This window comes from Lepisosteus oculatus, chromosome 14, assembly GCF_040954835.1.
Source record: "Lepisosteus oculatus isolate fLepOcu1 chromosome 14, fLepOcu1.hap2, whole genome shotgun sequence".
Lineage (NCBI taxonomy): Eukaryota > Metazoa > Chordata > Actinopteri > Semionotiformes > Lepisosteidae > Lepisosteus > Lepisosteus oculatus.
Window position 1 is genome coordinate 41,322,987 of NC_090709.1, and position 24,229 is coordinate 41,347,215.

Sequence of the window (24,229 nt, forward strand, 5' to 3'; positions counted from 1 at the left end):
AGGTCATCAGCTTCTGCCCCTCCTCTAATACTCTGCTTGATCAGGACAGCTGTGGAAGGAATTGCTGTGATGTGTAGAAGCAGGGTTTGCAATACGACAGTGATTCTTACAGTTAGTCTTCCAGCCACCAGAGGGCGCCAGTGCTTTATGTATATTTGCCCACTGAGGGTTTCTAGAGGAGGGGCCACCTGGGCGATTTGGGTACAACAGGACAGAATTAATTACAGACTAAACAGTTTAGAATTCATAGTCAGTTTATTTTTGTCTGATATGCCCACAGACTTGAGCAGCCCACAGAGCCTGAAGCAGTGGAAGTGAAGGAGAGACTGGTCCCAGTGCAGTGTCACAGCTGTGTGGAGGAGCCTGTAGACTCCAGTCAGGAGGCCGTCTCTCCCCCCAGCTGTCAGTGAGCTCATCCCAGCTGCGAGAGAGACCCTGCTGGGCTGGGCTGGGCTGGGGGCCCCAGGGCTGCAGCCGATCCCGAAGGCCCCCCAGGTGAGAGTCGGCGGGGGTCCGAGCGCCTCTCTAGGGGGTCTCTCCGGTCCGGGTCCCGCTGGCTGCTCTCCGTCTGGACCTGATCTCCGTCGCGATCACGGCGCTGACCAGTCCGGCCAGGCCGCAGGCCACCAGGGAGGTGTGCACTGTGTGGGAGGTGGAGCCCCCTGCTGGAGGGAAGAGGGCGGTGCAGGAGGGGGGTTAGTCCAGCAGTGGGGAGTCTGGGCTCCCCCCCCCTCCCCGACTGCTGCAAGACCCCCAGCCAGCTGGTCACCCTGTTCCCTGAGGTGACCATCAGCCGCAGGACCAGTGAGGTCATGGAGGGGCAGAGAGGTCTTTGATGGTCAGTGGAGGTCATGTAGAGTCAATGGAGGTCATTAAAGACTACTGAAGGTCATTAAGGGTCAGTGCAGATCAGTAAAGATCTGTGGAGGTCATAAGGGGTCAGTTGAGAACATTTAGAGTGGATGGAGGGTCAGTGGAGGTCAAGAATGGAAAGTGAAGGTCAATAGGGTCATGTAGGGGCAGTGGAGGTCGTGGAGGGGCAGTAGGGTCATGTAGGGGCAGCGTATGTCACGAGTGGTCAGTGGAGGTCATGTAGGGGCAGTGGAGGTCGTGGAGGGGCAGTAGGGTCATGGAGGGGCAGTAGGGTCATGTAGGGGCAGTGTATGTCACGAGTGGTCAGTAGAGGTCATGAAGGTCATTACGATTCAGAAGACACACCAGCCAATCAGAGCGCAAGAGAGTGTGAAAACGTCCCGGCCCACACAGCTCGTTAGGCTGCTGTGGTTAATTGATGTGAGGACAGCAGGCAGTCCGGTTCTGGACAGGGTGTCAGTGTCGACCAAAGACGGGAGGAGAGACAGAGAGAGGAACAGACAGACAGGTGAAATCAGTGTGGAGGAGGAGTGAAGCAGCAGTCAGTACCTGGACTGGGGCTCTCAGCGTTGGGGTCTTTAGTACTATCGGAACTTCCTGGAGTCACAGTGTTGGGGTCTTTAGTACTATCGAGACTCCCTGGAGTCACAGTGCTGTGTCCTTTAGTACTGTTGGGGCTCCCTGGAGTCACAGTGCTGTGTCCTTTAGTACTGTTGGGACTCCCTGGAGTCACAGTGCTGTGGCCTTTAGTACTGTTGGGACTCCCTGGAGTCACAGTGCTGTGTCCTTTAGTACTGTTGGGGCTCCCTGGAGTCACAGTGCTGTGTCCTTTAGTACTGTTGGGGCTCCCTGGAGTCACAGTGGTGGGGTCTTTAGTACTGTTGGGACTCCCTGGAGTCACAGTGGTGGGATCTTTAGTACTGTTGGGGCTCCCTGGAGTCACAGTGCTGGAGTTTTGAGTTCTCTTGGGTTGCCCTGGAAACACAGTATGAGCCTCAGGTTAAAAGACGAACTTCAGTCACCAGAGAAGGAAGAAATGGTACGAACCGGTTTCTCAGTCTGACCACACTGCTCCTCATCCTCACCTCCCAGCACCTCCAGCTCTGCCACAGCCTGACTGTTACAGTAGTACAGTCCAGAGTCGTCCAGCTCTACATCATGAATGTAAAGAGACCCACTGCTATAAACATGGTATTTCTTTTGTTCTGTGTTGGGTATCTTCCCTGTGACGTCAGTGGCCTGTGTGTCCCCCTCTCTGTCCCTTCTGTATGTCCACTGGTCTGAGGTCCCCTGTGCTGGAGGAGGGTCACTGCAGTTCAGGAAGAGGTGGTGACCCTCAGGCACCGAGATTATCACTGTGGGACAGTGACACGGACACTGAGAGAGGCTGACTCCTGCTGTCAGGACAGGACGTAGGGAAAGCCAGTCTCTTGTCTGGACTACATTTCCTACATGGTGTCTGTTCTGTAGTCTGATACACTCATCACAGTGTCCCGTCACGTTTAGACACGTATAGACACATATAGATCCTCCATAGGTTCCTGCTGTAAGGGATTAAGAGTGTGTTCAGAGTTTCAACAACCTTTTACATGAATCTCAAATGTGCTTTAGTTCAGGAATAAGAGATGGGGACGTCATGTTTGACAGATGACCTCTGACCTCTGACCTCTGACCTCTGTGCCAGGATAACAGAGTGTTGATTCAGCTGATGCAGTAAAAGAATATCTGTTTTCCATATGTGAAGAAACAATTTGAATTTCTGATCTCTCCTGAGTCAGAAAGAGAGAGTATTTTATTAGAGAACAGAAGCTGTGGAGTTCAGTCATTGAAACGTTTAATTCAAGACAGCGCTCTGTCCTGACAGCAGTCTGAGCACGAGCAAATTCATTTTGAATTCAGAAATGAAATGTACTTTCGGATTTAAAGGAGCTGTTTTGCAAGAAGATCTAGTGTGAGATCGCAACAGTCAAAACACAAACTGGACAAGAAGATCTCAAGACAGATCTAGGAAAAGAATAAGATGAAAGTCCTCACCTGTCGTCACCTGTAGTTCTGCCACCGGCTGCCTGTTACACCTGTACAGTCCAGCGTCTCCAGGCTTCACACTCGAGATCTGAAGGGAGGAATCGTCAAGCACAGAGAATCTGTTCTGTGGATCATCAGATCCTTTAAGCACTTGTCCGTCCTCAAGTCTCACCACCACAGTGTGACCAACACCATCTCTCTGAGTGACTGTCCACAGTACTGGCTCATGGAAAGAAGGAGGCTTTGACACAGCACAGATCAGGGTTACAGATCCTCCCTCTGGGACAGTGACAGTGCGGATCGCTGGACCTGTGGAAGAACAGTCTGGTGAAGAACAGACTCAGAGCAACAGCCCCTCTGTCTACATGGGAGACAGACAAGACACACAGACACAGAGGGGCTGGGATTGGAAAATTGAAGAAAATAACTTATTTCAATCAAACATCTCCCAGCTGTGTCTCATCCTGCAACAGAATGAGCTCAGGATCAGCTTCACTGATGAACTTCTGTTCGTTTTTCTTTGACATCTCATTGTGTTTCTGCAGGGCATGAGCATCATGTGACAGAGGCGCCGCCCTCCAGGGAGCACAGAGCAGTTACAGACCCTCTGGGTCCTGACTGTCCCCTCACATTCCCCCGATTCAGGCATGAAGAGAAGCCGTTTCTCTGAGCTGTGTGTGCAGAGCTGCAACAGGTGAAAAGGCCATACAGAGTACAGTGTACAGTATTGTATTGTATAGTACAGTATCTTGTAGTAGTATACACCAGTATAGTTTATACTGTAGTACACTGTTGTAGACTTTAGTACACTCTACTGTACTGTAGATTGTAGTATAGAATTCCCCAATAGACTGTAAGTGTGACTCAGCTATATTTTCTCACTCTGTACGAGTCTCAGTCCTTTTCCAACCTCCTTCCAGGTACAGGTACACCTTCCCCTGTCCTCATCACTACAGACTCTGACTCTGACTCTGAGACATTCAACACGGTCCAGCTGTCTGATGAGAGAGAGTCCACTGGAGACAGCTGTCTCCTGTCCAAGGACTGGAGCTGTAGTGGGAGACAGTCCACTGGAGACAGTTGTCTCCTGTCCAAGGACTGGAGCTGTAGTGGGAGACAGTCCACGGGAGACAGTTGTCTCCTTTCTAATGAGAGAAAGTCTACTGGAGACAGCTGTCTCCTGTCCAAGGACTGGGGCTGTGGTGGGAGAGAGTCCACTGGAGACAGCTGTCTCCTGTCCAAGGACTGGGGCTGTGGTGGGAGAGAGTCCACTGGAGACAGCTGTCTCCTGTCCAAGGACTGGGGCTGTGGTGGGAGAGAGTCCACTGGAGACAGCTGTCTCCTGTCCAAGGACTGGGGCTGTGGTGGGAGAGAGTCCACTGGAGACAGCTGTCTCCTGTCCAAGGACTGGGGCTGTGGTGGGAGAGAGTCCACTGGAGACAGCTGTCTCCTGTCCAAGGACTGGGGCTGTGGTGGGAGAGAGTCCACTGGAGACAGCTGTCTCCTGTCCAAGGACTGGGGCTGTGGTGGGAGAGAGTCCACTGGAGACAGCTGTCTCCTGTCCAAGGACTGGGGCTGTGGTGGGAGAGAGTCCACTGGAGACAGCTGTCTCCTGTCCAAGGACTGGGGCTGTGGTGGGAGAGAGTCCACTGGAGACAGCTGTCTCCTGTCCAAGGACTGGGGCTGTGGTGGGAGAGAGTCCACTGGAGACAGCTGTCTCCTGTCCAAGGACTGGGGCTGTGGTGGGAGAGAGTCCACTGGAGACAGCTGTCTCCTGTCCAAGGACTGGGGCTGTGGTGGGAGAGAGTCCACTGGAGACAGCTGTCCCCTGTCCAAGGACTGGGGCTGTGGTGGGAGAGAGTCCACTGGAGACAGCTGTCTCCTGTCCAAGGACTGGGGCTGTGGTGGGAGACAGAACAATGGAGGCGGTTGACAATAACAGATATGACCCAGATCACACACCCACAACATCTCTGCCCAGTTTCCTGTCTAACAGTGACCACGGCCTGAAACTAATGTGTGTGGAAAAAAAAAACCACACAGGTCATGTGTTTGAAGAGGCCGGCTGCTGTTAATTACGATAAGGAGAAGCTGTTGTTTTAAAATAGGGTCTTGTCGCCAAGAACCTTCTGAACAAAAGAATCTTTTTGGTTCAGTCTGCTAGAGAGGGTGATGATCGCAGTGAGCTCTGAGCCAGACCCTTTCAGACAAGCTGACCTGTGGAATTCCTGGAGAAATCTCATCCCAGTGTCCAACAAGCCATCCCCAGAAACTGTTAAAAAGCTTTACGTTTTAGGAAATAAATGATGAAATAGACCCGGGGCTTTTTTTGACTTTTTTACCAGTGCTCACACACTGCACTGTCTCGCCCGGACCCTCTTCACAGACTCCTCAATCAGTCTGCAGCGTCTGCTGCTGCTGCTTCTCTTGCTCCACACTCCTCTGAGGCCAGAGCTGCTGGCAGCTGGGAGGAAACCCCTCTGGGCCAGACCAGCTCAAGACAGACACAGCAGGGAAGAGCTTTGGACTGCTTTTCCTTCCTGTTCAAGGAAAACCCGGGGGCTGGTGCTGTTTCCGATAACCCTCGTGAAAATAGCTCCTCCTCCTGCTCCTTAGGCTATTGGTGAAAAAGATTCTGGTCAGATTTTCCACATTTAACATGCAAGCACAAATGTGCTTTGTTTCAGTAATAAAGGACCCAGAAATTATGTTTGAATCTGGATATGTGTGACCTCTGACCTTTCTGCCAGGACAACAGAGTGGTGATTCAGCCGATGAAGTATAAAAATCATTTTTCCAGATTTAAAGAAACAATTAGATATTGTGATCTTCAGAATCAGGAAGAGTCTCAGGTATCTCTTGACTATTCTGTCAGCAGAACAACCTGCCCTTTTATTCATTTTCAGTTTGTTTCACATCCCCTTCATATCGCAAAACAGAGTATTTTATTAGATAGCAGAAGCTGTGGAGTTCAGTCAAGACAACGCTCTGTCCTGAAAACAGGAGCGGTTGTGGAGGAAACTCCAGTGTGTGATCATAACAGTCAAAACACAAACTGGACAAGAAGATCTCAAGACAGATCTAGGAAAAGAGTAAGATGAAAGTCCTCACCTGTCGTCACCTGTAAATCTGCCACCGGCTGCCTGTTACAGCTGTACAGTCCAGAGTCTCCAGGCTTGACACTCCATATCAGGAGGGAGGAATCGTCAAGAAGAGAGAATCTGTTCTGTGGGTCATCAGCTCCTTTAAGCACTAGTCCGTCCTCAAGTCTCACCACCACAGTGTGATCAACACCACCTCTCGGAGTGACTGACCACTGTACTGGCTCATGGAAAGAAACAGGCTTTCTCACAGCACATTCCAGGGTTACAGATCCTCCCTCTGGGACAGTGACAGTGCGGATCGCTGGACCTGTGGAAGAACAGTCTGGTGAAGAACAGACTCAGAGCAACAGCCCCTCTGTCTACGTGGGAGACAGACAAGACACACAGGAGGAGGGGCTGGGATTGGAAAATTGAAGAAAAGAACTTATTTCAATCAAACATCTTCCAGATGTGTCTCATCCCGCAACAGAATGAGCTCAGGATCAGCTTCACTGATGAACTTCTGTTCGTTTTTCTTTGACATCTCATTGTGTTTCTGCAGGGCTTGAGCATCATGTGACAGAGGCGCCGCCCTCCAGGGAGCACAGAGCAGTTACAGACCCTCTGGGTCCTGACTGTCCCCTCACATTCCCCCGATTCAGGCATGAAGAGAAGCCGTTTCTCTGAGCTGTGTGTGCAGAGCTGCAACAGGTGAACTTGTACAGGTGAAAAGGCCATACAGAGTACAGAGTACAGTACAGTATTGTATAGTACAGTACAGTAGAGTAGAGTGTAGTACAGTATAGTATTGTATATTGTAGTACAGTAGTCTATTGTATATTGCAGTACACTAGTATATTGTATAGTACAGTAGAGTGTAGTACAGTGTCATAATGTGTAGTATAGTATCGTATTGTACAGTAGAGTGTCGTACAGTACAGTATTTTAACATGCAGTACAGTATGGTATAGTACAGACCTGTGTGTGCTGGGTGGATCTGTCACAGCAGAGCTGTAACAGGTGAACTTGTACAGATGAAAAGGCCATACAGAGTACAGTGTACAGTACAATATTGTATTGTATAGTACAGTACAGTAGAGTGTAGTACAGTGTTATAATGTGTAGTACTGTATTGTAATATAGTATTGTATAATATACAGTATTCTGTAGGACAGTATTGAATCGTATAGTACTGTACTGTCCAGTGTAATACAGTATTGTATAATATACAGTACTCTGTAGGACAGTATTGAATCGTATAGTACTGTACTGCCCAGTGTAATACAGTAATATATATTTCTTTGTCATTCAGACAAGCTCAGTGTAGTGACTGAGAGATTCAACAAGCACTGGGTAATATCTGATGAGAGAACAGATATGACCCAGATCACACATCCCCAACATCTCTGCGCAGTTTCCTGTCTAACAGTGACCACGGCCTGAGCTCTTGACCACACAGGTTATGTGTTTGAAGAGGCTCACTGCCGTTTTTTACAATAAGGAGAAGCTGTTGTTTTAAAATAGGCTCTTGTTGCCAAGCAGCTTCTCAAAAACTGTTTTGAACGGCATTTTCATCGTTCAGTCTGCTGGAAAGGGTGATGATCGCAGGGAGCTCTGAGCCAGACCCTTTCAGATAAGCTGACCTGTGAAGAAATCTCATCTCAGTGTCCATCAAGCCATCCCCAGAAACTGTCAAAATACTTTACGTGTTAGGAAATAAACAACATTCTAACATGGGTGTGTGAAACCAGTATATTTCCCTTATCAGCAGTGTTGTACATGATATTCAGTAATAAAAGCTAGGAGCTGTCTGTTATATATCCGTATTCTCAATGTATCAGTGTTTTATACAAGAAGTATTGAACAAATGTTGATAATTGTGATGACGATTATTCTATGTGTGTGTTACTCACCAGCAGACAGGGGCGCAGCTGCTGGAGCCTCAGGGGGGGTCAGAACAGTGTGGAAATCCTGCCCCCCCCACACTGACACTGGGAGCCCCCTCACTCTCCAGCCCCCCACACTGACACTGGGAGCCCCCTCACTCTCCAGCCCCCCACACTGACACTGGGAGCCCCCTCACTCTCCAGCCCCCCACACTGACACTGGGAGCCCCCTCACTCTCCAGCCCCCCACACACTGACACTGGGAGCCCCCTCACTCTCCAGCCCCCCCGAGAGAAGACAGTCCTGCTCTTACCTGAGAGGGATCCTCCGGCCAGGGAGAGGAGGACCAGCAGGAGAAGCTCTGGGGCTCCTCTGAGTCCCTCCATGACTCTGCGCTCTGAGAGAGTGAACTGAGGGAGCTCAGCTCTTCCTCTTCTGGCTGCAGCTGTGTGTCTGTGACGGGGCTGGGCTAGAGAGGGGCTGTGATGTCACCCACCTGCCCCTAGAGGGAATGACAAGTCCCTTCAGAATCTGAGCGCAGTGTTGTGTGTGAGTGTGTGCTGTCCAGCACTGTCTACTCATCCAGTCCAGCTGTAGGCTCAGCTGAATTGAAGGTCATCAGCTTCTGCCCCTCCTCTAATACTCTGCTTGATCAGGACAGCTGTGGAAGGAATTGCTGTGATGTGTAGAAGCAGGGTTTGCAATACGACAGTGAGTCTTACAGTTAGTCTTCCAGCCACCAGAGGGCGCCAGTGCTTTATGTATATTTGCCCACTGAGGGTTTCTAGAGGAGGGGCCACCTGGGCGATTTGGGTACAACTGAACAGAATTAATTACAGACTAAACAGTTTAGAATTCATAGTCAGTTTATTTTTGTCTGATATGCCCACAGACTTGAGCAGCCCACAGAGCCTGAAGCAGTGGAAGTGAAGGAGAGACTGGTCCCAGTGCAGTGTCACAGCTGTGTGGAGGAGCCTGTAGACTCCAGTCAGGAGGCTGTCTCTCCCCCCAGCTGTCAGTGAGCTCATCCCAGCTGCGAGAGAGACCCTGCTATGCTGGGCTGGGCTGGGCTGGGGGCCCCAGGGCTGCAGCCGATCCCGAAGGCCCCCCAGGTGAGAGTCGGCGGGGGTCCGAGCGCCTCTCTAGGGGGTCTCTCCTGTCCGGGTCCCGCTGGCCGCTCTCCGTCTGGACCTGATCTCCGTCGCGATCACGGCGCTGACCAGTCCGGCCAGGCCGCAGGCCACCAGGGAGATGTGCACTGTGTGGGAGGTGGAGCCCCCTGCTGGAGAGAAGAGGGTGGTGCAGGAGGGGGGTTAGTCTAGCAGTGGGGAGTCTGGGCTCTCACCCCCCTCCGTCTGCTGCAAGACCCCCAGCCAGCTGGTCACCCTGTTCCCTGAGGTGACCATCAGCCGCAGGACCAGTGAGGTCATGGAGGGGCAGAGGTCTTTGATGGTCAGTGGAGGTCATGTAGAGTCAATGGAGGTCATGGAGGGTCAGTGGACACATTTTGAGTCAACGGAGGTGAGGAAAGGTCAGTGGAGGTCATGAATACACAGTGGCCTATAGAATCAGTCCAGTGGGGTTTACAGCCCTAATATCATCCAGCTCTGAGTTTCACAGCTGGAGCTGATCTTACTGGGGTTTCAGTAGGCAAGGAAACAACAGTATGTGATACTATTCTCCTGCTCCTCCCTCTGTCTCCATTTCCTGACTCGTCACTGTTTGTCAGAGTCCTGTTATTAGTTAACCTTTATGCTCTATTTGATGTACATCAAACACATCGAGCCGATATCGATGTTAAAAATGTTGTGCTCTCAGACCTACTCGAGCTCAGTAATATACATACCTGCACTTTCACCACAGTTTTCTCCTCTGTCTGCAGCTGGTTTCCCTGGGGAAGTCTTAGTTCTGGCAGTTGTACCTGTATCTCCTGTCCCTGGGGAGATTAGAACATTAGAAAGGTGATGAAGTAGACCCGGGGCTTTTGTTACTTTTTACCAGAGCTCACACACTGCACTGTCTCGCCCGGACCCTCCTCACAGACTCCTCCTGACAGCAGAGCAGCATCTGCTGCTGCTTCTCTTGCCCCACACTCCTCTGAGGTCAGAGCTGCTGCCAGCTGGGAGGAAACCCCTCTGGGCCAGACCAGCTCAAGACAGACACAGCAGGGAAGAGCTTCGGACTGCTCACCTGTCGTCACCTGTAAATCTGCCACCGGCTGCCTGTTACAGCTGTACAGCCCAGAGTCTCCAGGCTTCACACTCAATATCAGGAGGGAGGAATCATTAAGCAGAGAGAATCTGTTCTGTGGATCATCAGCTCCTTTGACCACACTTCCATCCTCAAATCTGGACAGCACAGTGTGATCAACACCACCTCTCGGAGTGACTGACCACCGTACTGGCTCATGGGAAGAAACAGGCTTTCTCACAGCACAGTTCAGGGTTACAGATGCTCCCTCTGGGACAGGGAGAGTGTGGCTCGCTGAACCTGTGGAAGAACAGTCTGGTGAAGAACAGACTCAGAGCAACAGCCCCTCTGTCTACATGGGAGACAGACCGACACACAGAAGGAGGGGCTGGGATTGGAAAATTGAAGAAAATAACTTATTTCAATCAATCATCTTCCAGCTGTGTCTCATCCTGCTACAGAATGAGCTCAGGATCAGCTTCACTGATGAACTTCTGTTCGTTTTTCTTTGACGTCTCATTGTGTTTCTGCAGGGCATGAGCATCATGTGACAGAGGCGCCGCCCTCCAGGGAGCACAGAGCAGTTACAGACTCTCTGGGTCCTGACTGTCCCCTCACATTCCCCCGATTCAGGCATGAAGAGAAGCCGTTTCTCTGAGCTGTGTGTGCAGAGCTGCAACAGGTGACAAAGCCATACAGAGTACAGTGTACAGTGTACAGTACAGTAGAGTGTAGTACAGTATTATAATGTGTAGTACAGTATAGTGTAGTACAGTATAGTATTGTATATTGTAGTACACTAGTGTATTGTATAGTACAGTAGAGTGCAGTACAGTATTAGACATGTAGTACTGTACAGTGTAGTACAGTACAGTATTGTATTGTATATTGTAGTACACTAGTGTATTGTATCCTACAGTATAGCAGAGCGTGGTATAGAATGCCCCAAAAAGATTTTTACAGATGACAATGCCATACAGTGTACAGTATTGTATTGTATAGTACAATATTATAGTATTAATACAGTATTATATATTGCTTTGTCATTCAGACAAGCTCAGTGTAGTGACTGAGAGATTCAACAAGCACTGGGTAATATCTGATGAGAGAACAGATATTACCCAGATCACACATCCCCAACATCTGTGCGCAGTTTCCTATCTAACAGTGACCACGGCCTGAGCCCTTGAACCACAGAGGTCATGTGTTTGAAGAGGCTCACTGCCATTTGTTACAGTAAGGAGAAGCTGTTGTTTTAAAATAGGCTCTTGTTGCCATGCAGCTTCTCAAAAACTGTTTTGAACGGCATTTTCATCGCTCAGTGTGCTGGAAAGGGTGATGATCGCAGGGAGCTCTGAGCCAGACCCTTTCAGATAAGCTGACCTGTGAAGAAATCTCATCTCAGTGTCCAACAAGCCATCCCCAGAAACTGTCAAAATACTTTACGTGTTAGGAAATAAACAACATTCTAACATGGGTGTGTGAAACCAGTATATTTCCCTTATCAGCAGTGTTGTACGTGATATTCAGTAATAAAAGCTAGGAGCTGTCTGTTATATATCCGTATTCTCAATGTATCAGTGTTTTATACAAGAAGTATTGAACAAATGTTGATAATTGTGATGACGATTATTCTATGTGTGTGTTACTCACCAGCAGACAGGGGCGCAGCTGCTGGAGCCTCAGGGGGGGTCAGAACAGTGTGGAAATCCTGCCCCCCCCCCCACACACTGACACTGGGAGCCCCCTCACTCTCCAGCCCCCCACACTGACACTGGGAGCCCCCTCACTCTCCAGCCCCCCACACTGACACTGGGAGCCCCCTCACTCTCCAGCCCCCCACACACTGACACTGGGATCCCCCTCACTCTCCAGCCCCCCACACTGACACTGGGAGCCCCCTCACTCTCCAGCCCCCCACACTGACACTGGGAGCCCCCTCACTCTCCAGCCCCCCACACACTGACACTGGGAGCCCCCTCACTCTCCAGCCCCCCACACACTGACACTGGGAGCCCCCTCACTCTCCAGCCCCCCACACTGACACTGGGAGCCCCCTCACTCTCCAGCCCCCCCGAGAGAAGACAGTCCTGCTCTTACCTGAGAGGGATCCTCCGGCCAGGGAGAGGAGGACCAGCAGGAGAAGCTCTGGGGCTCCTCTGAGTCCCTCCATGACTCTGCGCTCTGAGAGAGTTAACTGAGGGAGCTCAGCTCTTCCTCTCCTGACTGCAGCTGTCCTGCCCCTAGAGGGGGGACAGAGGGCTCCTCCTCTCCTGACTGCAGCTGTGTGTCTGTGACGTGGCTGGGCTAGAGAGGGGCTGTGATGTCACCCACCTGCCCCTAGAGGGAATGACAAGTCCCTTCAGAATCTGAGCGCAGTGTTGTGTGTGAGTGTGTGCTGTCCAGCACTGTCTACTCATCCAGTCCAGCTGTAGGCTCAGCTGAATTGAAGGTCATCAGCTTCTGCCCCTCCTCTAATACTCTGCTTGATCAGGACAGCTGTGGAAGGAATTGCTGTGATGTGTAGAAGCAGGGTTTGCAATACGACAGTGATTCTTACAGTTAGTCTTCCAGCCACCAGAGGGCGCCAGTGCTTTATGTATATTTGCCCACTGAGGGTTTCTAGAGGAGGGGCCACCTGGGCGATTTGGGTACAACAGGACAGAATTAATTACAGACTAAACAGTTTAGAATTCATAGTCAGTTTATTTTTGTCTGATATGCCCACAGACTTGAGCAGCCCACAGAGCCTGAAGCAGTGGAAGTGAAGGAGAGACTGGTCCCAGTGCAGTGTCACAGCTGTGTGGAGGAGCCTGTAGACTCCAGTCAGGAGGCCGTCTCTCCCCCCAGCTGTCAGTGAGCTCATCCCAGCTGCGAGAGAGACCCTGCTGGGCTGGGCTGGGCTGGGGGCCCCAGGGCTGCAGCCGATCCCGAAGGCCCCCCAGGTGAGAGTCGGCGGGGGTCCGAGCGCCTCTCTAGGGGGTCTCTCCTGTCCGGGTCCCGCTGGCTGCTCTCCGTCTGGACCTGATCTCCGTCGCGATCACGGCGCTGACCAGTCCGGCCAGGCCGCAGGCCACCAGGGAGATGTGCACTGTGTGGGAGGTGGAGCCCCCTGCTGGAGGGAAGAGGGTGGTGCAGGAGGGGGGTTAGTCCAGCAGTGGGGAGTCTGGGCTCCCCCCCCGTCTGCTGCAAGACCCCCAGCCAGCTGGTCACCCTGTTCCCTGAGGTGACCATCAGCCGCAGGACCAGTGAGGTCATGGAGGGGCAGAGAGGTCTTTGATGGTCAGTGGAGGTCATGTAGAGTCAATGGAGGTCATTAAAGACCACTGAAGGTCATTAAGGGTCAGTGCAGATCAGTAAAGATCTGTGGAGGTCATAAGGGGTCAGTTGAGAACATTTAGAGTGGATGGAGGGTCAGTGGAGGTCAAGAATGGAAAGTGAAGGTCAACAGGGTCATGTAGGGGCAGTGGAGGTCGTGGAGGGGCAGTAGGGTCATGTAGGGGCAGTGTATGTCACGAGTGGGCAGTGGAGGTCATGGAGGGGCAGTAGGGTCATGTAGGGGCAGTGTATGTCACGAGTGGGCAGTGGAGGTCATGTAGGGGCAGTGGAGGTCGTGGAGGGGCAGTAGGGTCATGTAGGGGCAGCGTATGTCACGAGTGGTCAGTGGAGGTCATGGAGGGGCAGTAGGGTCATGTAGGGGCAGTGTATGTCACGAGTGGGCAGTGGAGGTCATGGAGGGGCAGTAGGGTCATGTAGGGGCAGTGTATGTCACGAGTGGGCAGTGGAGGTCATGTAGGGGCAGTGGAGGTCGTGGAGGGGCAGTAGGGTCATGTAGGGGCAGTGTATGTCACGAGTGGTCAGTGGAGGTCATGAAGGTCATTACGATTCAGAAGACACACCAGCCAATCAGAGCGCAAGAGGGTGTGAAAACGTCCCGGCCCACACAGCTCGTTAGGCTGCTGTGGTTAATTGATGTGAGGACAGCAGGCAGTCCGGTTCTGGACAGGGTGTCAGTGTCGACCCAAGACGGGAGGAGAGACAGAGAGAGGAACAGACAGACAGGTGAAATCAGTGTGGAGGAGGAGTGAAGCAGCAGTCAGTACCTGGACTGGGGCTCTCGGTGTTGGGGTCTTTAGTACTATCAGGGCTCCCTCTCGTCACAGTGTTGGGGTCTTTAGTACTGTTGGGGCTCCCTGGAGTCACAGTGCTGGAGTTTTGAGTTCTCTTGGGTTGCCCTGGAAACACAGTATGAACCTCAGGTTAAATGACGAACTTCAGTCACCAGAGAAGGAAGAAATGGTACGAACCGGTTTCTCAATCTGACCACACTGCTCCTCATCCTCACCTCCCAGCACCTCCAGCTCTGCCACAGCCTGACTGTTACAGTAGTACAGTCCAGAGTCGTCCAGCGATACATCATGAATGTAAAGAGACCCACTGCTATAAACATGGTATTTATTTTCTTCTGTGTTGGGTATCTTCCTTGTGACGTCAATGGCCTGTGTGTCCCCCTCTCTGTCCCTCCTGTATGTCCACTGGACTGAGGTCCCCTGTGCTGGAGGAGGGTCACTGCATTTCAGGAGGAGGTGGTAACCCTCAGGCACAGAGATTCTCCCTGTGGGACAGTGACACGGACACTGAGAGAGGCCGACTCAGGGAAAGCCAGTCTCTGTTAGAGGGCAGTAGGCTGGAGGTGCTTGTCTGGACTACATTTCCTACATGGTGTCTGTTCTGTAGTCTGATACACTCATCACAGTGTCCCAACACGTATAGATCCTCCATAGGTTCCTGCTGTAAGGGATTAAGAGTGTGTTCAGAGTTTCAACAACCTTTAACATGAATCTCAAATGTGCTGTAGTTCAGGAATAAGAGATGGGGACGTCATGTCTGACAGATGACCTCTGACCTCTGACCTCTGTGCCAGGATAACAGAGTGTTGATTCAGCTGATGCAGTAAAAGAACATCTGTTTTCCATATGTGAAGAAACAGTTTGAAATTCTGATCTCTCCTGAGTCAGAATGAGAGAGTATTTTATTAGAGAACAGAAGCTGTGGAGTTCAGTCATTGAAACTTTTAATTCAAGACAGCGCTCTGTCCTGACAGCAGTCTGAGCACAAGCAAATTCATTTTGAATTCAGAAATGAAATCTACTTTCAGATTTAAAGGAGCTGTTTTGCAAGAAGATCTAGTGTGAGATCGCAACAGTCAAAACACAAACTGGACAAGAAGATCTCAAGACAGATCTAGGAAAAGAATAAGTCTGTAGTCTGATATACTCATCACAGTGTCCCGTCACATATGGACACATAGACACGTATAGATCCTCCATAGGTTCCTCCTGTAAGGGATTAAGAGTGTGTTCAGAGTTCAACAACTTTCAACATCTCAAATGTGCTTTAGTTCAGGAATAAGAGATGGGGACGTCATGTCTGACAGATGACCTCTGACCTCTGACCTCTGTGCCAGGATAACAGAGTGGTGATTCAAATTAAAAAGTAAAAAACATCTGTTTTCTATATTTGAAGAAACAATTGAACAATTGAGAGATCAGAGTCTCAGGTTCCTCTTGACTGTGTTCTGTCAGCAGAACAACCTGCCCTTTTATTCATTTTCAGTTTGTTTCACATCCCCTTCATATCGCAAACAGAGAGTATTTTATTACATAACAGAAGCTGTGGCGTTCATGCCAGCAGCCATGTCACCCTGCAACTCACAACTGGCAGCCCCACTGAAGCCCAGCAGGTGTGAGCCTGGCCAGTACCTGGAGGGGAGACTCCTGGGAAAAACTAAGGTTGCTGCTGGGAGAGGTGTGAGTGGGGCCAGCAGGGGGCGCTCACCCTGCGGTCCATGTGGGTCCTGAAGCCCCAGTATAGTGACCGGGGACACTGGACTGTAAACAGGCGCCGTCCTTCGGATGAGATATCAAACCGAGGTCCTGACTCTCTGTGGTCATTAAAAATCCCGGGGTGTTTCTCGAAAAGAGTAGGGGTGTATCTCCGGCGTCCTGGCCAAATTTCCCATGCCTTCTAATAATCCTAATAATAATCCTAATAATCCCCCTCTATGAATTGGCTACATTACTTTGTTCTCCTCCCCCCCCTCCCACTCCGGCATCAGATTCTTTGACCACACGTCCACCCTCAAGTCTGGACAGCACAGTGTGATCAACACCACCTCTCTGAGTGACTGTCCACTGTACTGGCTCAATGAAAGAAACAGGCTTTCTCACAGCACAGTCCAGGGTTACAGATCCTCCCTCTGGGACAGTGACAGTGTGGCTCGCTGGACCTGTGGAAGAACAGTCAGGTGAAGAACAGACTCAGAGCAACAGCCCCTCTGTCTACATGGGAGACGGACAAGACACACAGGAGGAGGGGCTGGGATTGGAAAATTGAAGAAAAGAACTTATTTCAATCAGACATCTTCCAGTTGTGTCTCATCCTGCTACAGAATGAGCTCAGGATCAGCTTCACTGATGAACTTCTGTACGTTTTTCTTTGACATATCATTGTGTTTCTGCAGGGCATGAGCATCATGTGACAGAGGCGCCGCCCTCCAGGGAGCACAGAGCAGTTACAGACCCTCTGGGTCCTGACTGTCCCCTCACATTCCCCCGATTCAGGCATGAAGAGAAGCCGTTTCTCTGAGCTGTGTGTGCAGAGCTGCAACAGGTGAACTTGTACAGGTGAAAAGGCCATACAGAGTACAGAGTACAGTACAGTATTGTATAGTACAGTACAGTAGAGTAGAGTGTAGTACAGTATAGTATTGTATATTCTAGTACAGTAGTCTATTGTATATTGCAGTACACTAGTATATTGTATAGTACAGTAGAGTGTAGTACAGTATCATAATGTGTAGTATAGTATCGTATTGTACAGTAGAGTGTCGTACAGTACAGTATTTTAACATGCAGTACAGTATGGTATAGTACAGACCTGTGTGTGCTGGGTGGATCTGTCACAGCAGAGCTGTAACAGGTGAACTTTTACAGGTGAAAAGGCCATACAGAGTACAGAGCACAGTACAATATTGTATTGTATAGTACAGTACAGTAGAGTGTAGTACAGTGTTATAATGTGTAGTACTGTATTGTAATATAGTATTGTATAATATACAGTACTCTGTAGGACAGTATTGAATCGTATAGTACTGTACTGTCCAGTGTAATACAGTATTGTATAATATACAGTACTCTGTAGGACAGTATTGAATCGTATAGTACTGTACTGCCCAGTGTAATACAGTAATATATATTTCTTTGTCATTCGGACAAGCTCAGTGTAGTGACTGAGAGATTCAACAAGCACTGGGGCTCTGATGAGAGAACAGATATTACCCAGATCACACATCCCCAATATCTCTGCGCAGTTTCCTGTCTAACAGTGACCACGGCCTGAGCTCTTGACCACACAGGTTATGTGTTTGAAGAGGCTCACTGCCGTTTGTTACAATAAGGAGAAGCTGTTGTTTTAAAATAGGCTCTTGTTGCAAAGCAGCTTCTCAAAAACTGTTTTGAACGGCATTTTCATCGTTCAGTCTGCTGGAAAGGGTGATGATCGCAGGGAGCTCTGAGCCAGACCCTTTCAGATAAGCTGACCTGTGAAGAAATCTCATCCCAGTGTCCAACAAGCCATCCCCAGAAACTGTCAAAATACTTTACGTGTTAGGAAATAAACAACATTCTAACATGGGTGTGTGAAACCAGTATATTTCCCTTATCAGCAGTGTTGTACATGATATTCAGTAATACAAGCTAGGAGCTGTCTGTTATATATCCGTATTCTCAATGTATCAGTGTTTTATACAAGAAGTATTGAACAAATGTTGATAATTGTGATGACGATTATTCTTTGTGTGTGTTACTCACCAGCAGACAGGGGCGCAGCTGCTGGAGCCTCAGGGGGGTCAGAACAGTGTGGAAATCCTGCCCCCCCCACACTGACACTGGGAGCCCCCTCACTCTCCAGCCCCCCACACTGACACTGGGAGCCCCCTCACTCTCCAGCCCCCCACACTGACACTGGGAGCCCCCTCACTCTCCAGCCCCCCACACTGACACTGGGAACCCCCTCACTCTCCAGCCCCCCACACTGACACTGGGAGCCCCCTCACTCTCCAGCCCCCCACACTGACACTGGGAACCCCCTCACTCTCCAGCCCCCCACACTGACACTGGGAGCCCCCTCACTCTCCAGCCCCCCACACTGACACTGGGAGCCCCCTCACTCTCCAGCCCCCCACACTGACACTGGGAGCCCCCTCACTCTCCAGCCCCCCCGAGAGAAGACAGTCCTGCTCTTACCTGAGAGGGATCCTCCGGCCAGGGAGAGGAGGACCAGCAGGAGAAGCTCTGGGGCTCCTCTGAGTCCCTCCATGACTCTGCGCTCTGAGTGAGTGAACTGAGGGAGCTCAGCTCTTCCTCTCCTGACTGCAGCTGTCCTGCCCCTAGAGGGGGGACAGAGGACTCCTCCTCTCCTGACTGCAGCTGTTTGTCTGTGACGTGGCTGGGCTAGAGAGGGGCTGTGATGTCACCCACCTGCCCCTAGAGGGAATGACAAGTCCCTTCAGAATCTGAGCGCAGTGTTGTGTGTGAGTGTGTGCTGTCCAGCACTGTCTACTCATCCAGTCCAGCTGTAGGCTCAGCTGAATTGAAGGTCATCAGCTTCTGCCCCTCCTCTAATACTCTGCTTGATCAGGACAGCTGTGGAAGGAATTGCTGTGATGTGTAGAAGCAGGGTTTGCAATACGACAGCGAGTCTTACAGTTAGTCTTCCAGCCACCAGAGGGCGCCAGTGCTTTATATATATTTTCCCACTGAGGGTTTCTAGAGGAGGGGCCACCTGGCTGATTTGGGTACAACTGAACAGAATTAATTACAGACTAAACAGTTTAGAATTCATAGTCAGTTTATTTTTGTCTGATATGCCCACAGACTTGAGCAGCCCACAGAGCCTGAAGCAGTGGAAGTGAAGGAGAGACTGGTCCCAGTGCAGTGTCACAGCTGTTTGGAGGAGCCTGTAGACTCCAGTCAGGAGGCCGTCTCTCCCCCCAGCTGTCAGTGAGCTCATCCCAGCTGCGAGAGAGACCCTGCTGGGCTGGGCTGGGCTGGGGTGCCCAGGACTGCAGCCGATCCCGAAGGCCCCCCAGGTGAGAGTCGGCGGGGGTCCGAGCGCCTCTCTAGGGGGTCTCTCCTGTCCGGGTCCCGCTGGCCGCTCTCCGTCTGGACCTGATCTCCGTCGCGATCACGGCGCTGACCAGTCCGGCCAGGCCGCAGGCCACCAGGGAGATGTGCACTGTGTGGGAGGTGGAGCCCCCTGCTGGAGGGAAGAGGCTGGTGCAGGAGGGGGGTTAGTCCAGCAGTGGGGAGTCTGGGCTCCCCCCCCCCCCCGTCTGCTGCAAGACCCCAGCCAGCTGGTCACCCTGTTCCCTGAGGTGACCATCAGCCGCAGGGGCAGAGAGGTCTTTGATGGTCAGTGGAGGTCATGTAGAGGCAATGGAGGTCATTAAAGACCACAGAAGGTCATTAAGGGTCAGTGCAGATCAGTAAAGATCTGTGGAGGTCATAAGGGGTCAGTTGAGAACATTTAGAGTGGATGGAGGGTCAGTGGAGGTCAAGAATGGAAAGTGAAGGTCAACAGGGTCATGTAGGGGCAGTGGAGGTCGTGGAGGGGCAGTAGGGTCATGTAGGGGCAGTGTATGTCACGAGTGGGCAGTGGAGGTCATGGAGGGGCAGTAGGGTCATGTAGGGGCAGTGTATGTCACGAGTGGGCAGTGGAGGTCATGTAGGGGCAGTGGAGGTCGTGGAGGGGCAGTGGAGGTCATAGAGGGTCAGTAGGGTCATGTAGGGGCAGTGTATGTCATGAGTGGTCAGTGGAGATCATGTAGGGGCAGTGGAGGTCGTGGAGGGGCAGTAGGGTCATGTAGGGGCAGTGTATGTCACGAGTGGTCAGTGGAGGTCATGTAGGGGCAGTGGAGGTCGTGGAGGGGCAGTAGGGTCATGTAGGGGCAGTGTATGTCACGAGTGGTCAGTGGAGGTCATGAAGGTCATTACGATTCAGAAGACACACCAGCCAATCAGAGCGCAAGAGGGTGTGAAAACGTCCCGGCCCACACAGCTCGTTAGGCTGCTGTGGTTAATTGATGTGAGGACAGCAGGCAGTCCGGTTCTGGACAGGGTGTCAGTGTCGACCCAAGACGGGAGGAGAGACAGAGAGAGGAACAGACAGACAGGTGAAATCAGTGTGGAGGAGGAGTGAAGCAGCAGTCAGTACCTGGACTGGGGCTCTCGGTGTTGGGGTCTTTAGTACTATCAGGGCTCCCTCTCGTCACAGTGTTGGGGTCTTTAGTACTGTTGGGGCTCCCTGGAGTCACAGTGCTGGAGTTTTGAGTTCTCTTGGGTTGCCCTGGAAACACAGTATAAGCCTCAGGTTAAAAGACGAACTTCAGTCACCAGAGAAGGAAGAAATGGTACGAACCGGTTTCTCAATCTGACCACACTGCTCCTCATCCTCACCTCCCAGCACCTCCAGCTCTGCCACAGCCTGACTGTTACAGTAGTACAGTCCAGAGTCGTCCAGCGATACATCATGAATGTAAAGAGCACCATTGGACCTCTGCCTGCAACAAGCTGCCCAGCCCTGTGGTTGAAGCCGATACCCTGGCTTCTCTGCAGACACAGCTGGGTGAGCTCCCCCAGTCATGACAGGAGGCTCTTCTGTACACAGAGGGTGGTGGGGGTGGGGAACAAGCCGCCCAGCTTGATGAGGAGGAGATCCTCCACTGAATTATTTCCTAAGTATCAAAAGGGCTCGATAAGCCTCATCGCCTCCTCTCGTTCATGACCTTGCCCCATTTTCTCATGTGTTTTGGGACAAAAATGAAAAATGCACAAATTCTGTCATAAGTAGTCTGGTGAACACAGAAACCAGGTTCAATCTGCTCACCTGTCGTCACCTGTAAATCTGCCACCGGCTGCCTGTTACAGCTGTACAGTCCAGAGTCTCCAGGCTTCACACTCCATATCAGGAGGGAGGACTCGTCAAGCAGAGAGAATCTGTTCTGTGGATCATCAGCTCCTTTGACCAGACTTCCATCCTCAAGTCTGGTCACCACAGTGTGATCAGAACCACCTCTCGGAGTGACTGACCACTGTACTGGCTCATGGAAAGAAACAGGCTTTCTCACAGCACAGATCAGGGATACAGATCTTCCCTCTGGGACAGTGACATTGCGGATCACTGGTCCTGCGGAAACAGTTTTTCTCATTGAAACACTGATCCTGAACACGCACACCGAAATACTACCACAGATCATCCACAGACAGATGATATTCTACCACCCTGTGGTGTAAATGGGTTTTTAGCTGTTGTTGCTTCAGAAAACGTTTACACAACATAAATACTGTATCTATCCTATAGTTTTTCTTATGTGTAGTCACTGCTTTCATTTTAACCAGTAAAAATATCGTTAATAGTCACTAGGAATTTACGTGAATGTATTGCTTTAAGCACCCAATTAAAAAATATTACATTTGACTTTGCTAATAAACAAGAGACGAATAACTGAACTTAATGCAGCTAAATAATATTTTCAATGATGAGTAAGCCGACGTTAATCCCACTGAAAACCAGAAAGAAAACACAACTTTTTGGTTATACAGCCTTCTTCTGGTCTCCAGTGTGAGATGACACCTACTTGTCTACTTTTCTAGTAGTTTTCACACCCAAAACCACAGCACAGCTTAGCCTCATGTTCTCTCATTGGCAGCAGTTAATTTCATTCACCAAATAACCCATTACAACTCAATTGTTAAATTAAAAATTACACTTCAGCATTGAGTTAAAACAACCTAGAGCATTATTTTGCTGTCTGTCAAAGCCTGACTATTATCACAGCTCCTGTACGTTGTGTGAAACATTTTAATCGTATTAAGAAACAATGTTGGGATTATACAATATTTTTCTAATACGGTTGCAATTTCACATTTCATTTTTCTGTCCGCATATTTTTAACGTTACATCTCTGGTCAAAACAGTTAAATACGAATGGAAAATTCTCGAATCAAAATCGTTAATAATTCAATCTACAGCTAATCTGAAAGTAAATGTCACATCTATATACTGAAGCCATAACTAAGGTAGGATGTATTTGTGTACACTTTTTGTAATTAAGTGCAAATAGCCATCTTCAATTCTACTGGAGGAGAACTATCCCCCTCACACCCCCACAACCTAGCTCTGCTGAGATCAGGCTCAGTAAGGCAGAGACCGAGCCGGTGTCTTACCTGTCTGGGCCAGAGGGGCGCTCCCACAGAGCAGGAGACAGATCCACAGAGCACCGGACACAGCTGAGCCCGTCATCAGGAGGCTGACCCTCTCCAGCTTCTCCAGCGGTCACTGGGCTGCGTCTCTTCGACAGCAGGGACACCCTCACAGCCCTGGTCTGCGGAGATCAGGTTCAGCAAAGAGGAAGATCCAGGGAGAGGTGGACAGGTCTGTCTGCAAGAGTGCTGAGGAGAAGACAGTGCTGGTCAGCCGTGTTCAATGGGCTGTGTCTCTTCTACAGCAGGGACACCCTCACAGCCCTGGTCTGCGGAGATCGGGGTCAGTCAAGAGGAAGATCCAGAGAGAGGTGGACAGGTCTGTCTGCAAGAGTGCTGAGGAGATGACAGTGCTGGTCAGCTGTGTTCAGTGAGCTGTGTCTCTTCGACAGCAGGGACACCCTCACAGCCCTGGTCTGCGGAGATCAGGTTCAGCAAAGAGGAAGATCCAGAGAGAGGTGGACAGGTCTGTCTGCAAGAGTGCTGAGGAGAAGACAGTGCTGGTCAGCCGTGTTCAGTGAGCTGTGTCTCTTACAGAGCTAGAGCACGCCCACAGCCCTGGTCAGCGGAGATCAGGTTCAGCAAAGAGGAAGATCCAGAGAGAGGTGGACAGGTCTGTCTGCAAGAGTGCTGAGGAGAAGACAGTGCTGGTCAGCCGTGTTCAGTGAGCTGTGTCTCTTCTACAGCAGGGACACCCTCACAGCCCTGGTCTGCGGAGATCAGGCTCAGCAAAGAGGAAGATCCAGAGAGGTGAACAGGTCTGTCTGCAAGAGCGCAGAGGAGAAGACAGTGCTGGTCAGCCGTGTTCAGTGAGCTGTGTCTCTTGCAGAGCTAGAGCACGCCCACAGCCCTGGTCTGCGGAGATCGGGGTCAGAGACCGTGCGAACTCAGAACGCAGCGCTGATGAGCTGTGGTCGGGTCAGTCATGACACTCTTCTGATGACAGACACTTTCTGCTGACACCGGCCACGCGGACCAAAAATAACACCCCCGTTCGGCTGCTCACTCCCCCCCTCTCGCCACTGACGCGAAAGAGCAGAGCGGGGACGTGCCCACAGCCCGGGGGGGGGGGCTGAGATCAGAGGAGAGACAGGCGCAGGAGGATGATGACACCAGCTGTGGTGAGGGGTGAGCCGAGTCACGTGGCCTCTTCCGAGAAGAGGAACAGCATCGGACCCAGACTGGGACTTCGGCGTCCTTTGTGTGCGTGTCTGGAGAGAAGCCAGGGTATCGGCTTCAACCACAGGGCTGGGCAGCTTGTTCCCCACCCCCACCACCCTGTGTGTACAGAAGAGCCTCCTGTCCTGACTGGAGGAGCTCACCCAGCTGTGTCTGGAGAGAAGCCAGGGTATCGGCTTCAACCACAGGGCTGGGCAGCTTGTTCCCCACCCCCACCACCCTGTGTGTACAGAAGAGCCTCCTGTCCTGACTGGAGGAGCTCATCCAGCTGTGTCTGGAGAGAAGCCAGGGTATCGGCTTCAACCACAGGGCTGGGCGGCTTGTTCCCCACCCCCGCCACCCTCTGTGTACAGTAGAGCCTCCTGTCCTGACTGGAGGAGCTCACCCAGCTGTGTCTGGAGAGAAGCCAGGGTATCGGCTTCAACCACAGGGCTGGGCAGCTTGTTCCCCACCCCCACCACCCTGTGTGTACAGAAGAGCCTCCTGTCCTGACTGGAGGAGCTCATCCAGCTGTGTCTGGAGAGAAGCCAGGGTATCGGCTTCAACCACAGGGCTGGGCGGCTTGTTCCCCACCCCCGCCACCCTCTGTGTACAGTAGAGCCTCCTGTCCTGACTGGAGGAGCTCACCCAGCTGTGTCTGGAGAGAAGCCAGGGTATCGGCTTCAACCAC

At 51.2% G+C, this 24,229-nt stretch overlaps 2 protein-coding genes across 24 annotated transcripts in view; one reads left to right on the plus strand and one right to left on the minus strand.

The window, feature by feature from the left end:
* Nucleotides 1–236: 236 nt before the first annotated feature.
* Nucleotides 237–23,642, minus strand: LOC138242440 (uncharacterized). Of its 3 annotated transcripts, none has more exons than XM_069197951.1 (5): nt 22,345–23,642; nt 6,010–6,309; nt 2,908–3,207; nt 1,423–1,848; nt 237–665 (listed from the first exon to the last, which is right to left on the minus strand). In XM_069197951.1, the coding sequence occupies exons 1-5, from the start codon at nt 22,418–22,420 to the stop codon at nt 526–528; spliced, it is 1,242 nt and encodes a 413-aa protein (XP_069054052.1). In that variant the 5' UTR covers nt 22,421–23,642; the 3' UTR covers nt 237–525. The 3 variants fall into 3 exon arrangements, with proteins under 3 accessions (XP_069054052.1, XP_069054054.1, XP_069054053.1); XM_069197953.1 differs by lacking the exons at nt 2,908–3,207; nt 6,010–6,309; nt 22,345–23,642 and adding exons at nt 1,959–2,228; nt 10,058–10,357; nt 12,158–12,234; XM_069197952.1 differs by lacking the exon at nt 22,345–23,642 and adding an exon at nt 8,181–8,316.
* The window catches only part of LOC138242438 (melanoma-associated antigen E1-like), a 65,821-nt gene continuing 41,998 nt past the window's right edge, over nt 407–24,229 (plus strand). For 11 of the 21 annotated variants that reach the window (XR_011191565.1, XR_011191566.1, XR_011191567.1 and 8 more), the window contains exons 1-8: nt 407–495; nt 3,444–3,592; nt 6,544–6,692; nt 8,760–8,979; nt 10,591–10,739; nt 12,788–13,002; nt 16,581–16,729; nt 18,994–19,208. The gene's annotated coding sequence lies outside the window, so the exon portion shown is untranslated. Of the gene's footprint in view, nt 496–3,443; nt 3,593–6,543; nt 6,693–7,687; nt 7,719–8,329; nt 8,417–8,759; nt 8,980–10,590; nt 10,740–11,370; nt 11,535–12,171; nt 12,445–12,787; nt 13,003–16,580; nt 16,730–17,667; nt 17,753–18,564; nt 18,651–18,993; nt 19,209–24,229 lie in introns of those variants that run through there. The other 10 variants (XM_069197935.1, XM_069197936.1, XM_069197937.1 and 7 more) reach the window with 10 other exon arrangements.

What these genes read in the sequence shown, in the direction of transcription:
- LOC138242440 (XM_069197951.1), bottom strand. Translation starts at nt 22,420, where the DNA reads ATGACGGGCTCAGCTGTGTCCGGTGCTCTGTGGATCTGTCTCCTGCTC. An exon ending in CGCCCCTCTGGCCCAGACAG is followed by an intron (nt 6,310 to 22,344) that starts GTAAGACACCGG and finishes GTTCTTCCACAG; the next exon opens with GTCCAGCGATCCGCACTGTC. An exon ending in AGAACTACAGGTGACGACAG is followed by an intron (nt 1,849 to 2,907) that starts GTGAGGACTTTC and finishes CTGTGTTTCCAG; the next exon opens with GGCAACCCAAGAGAACTCAA.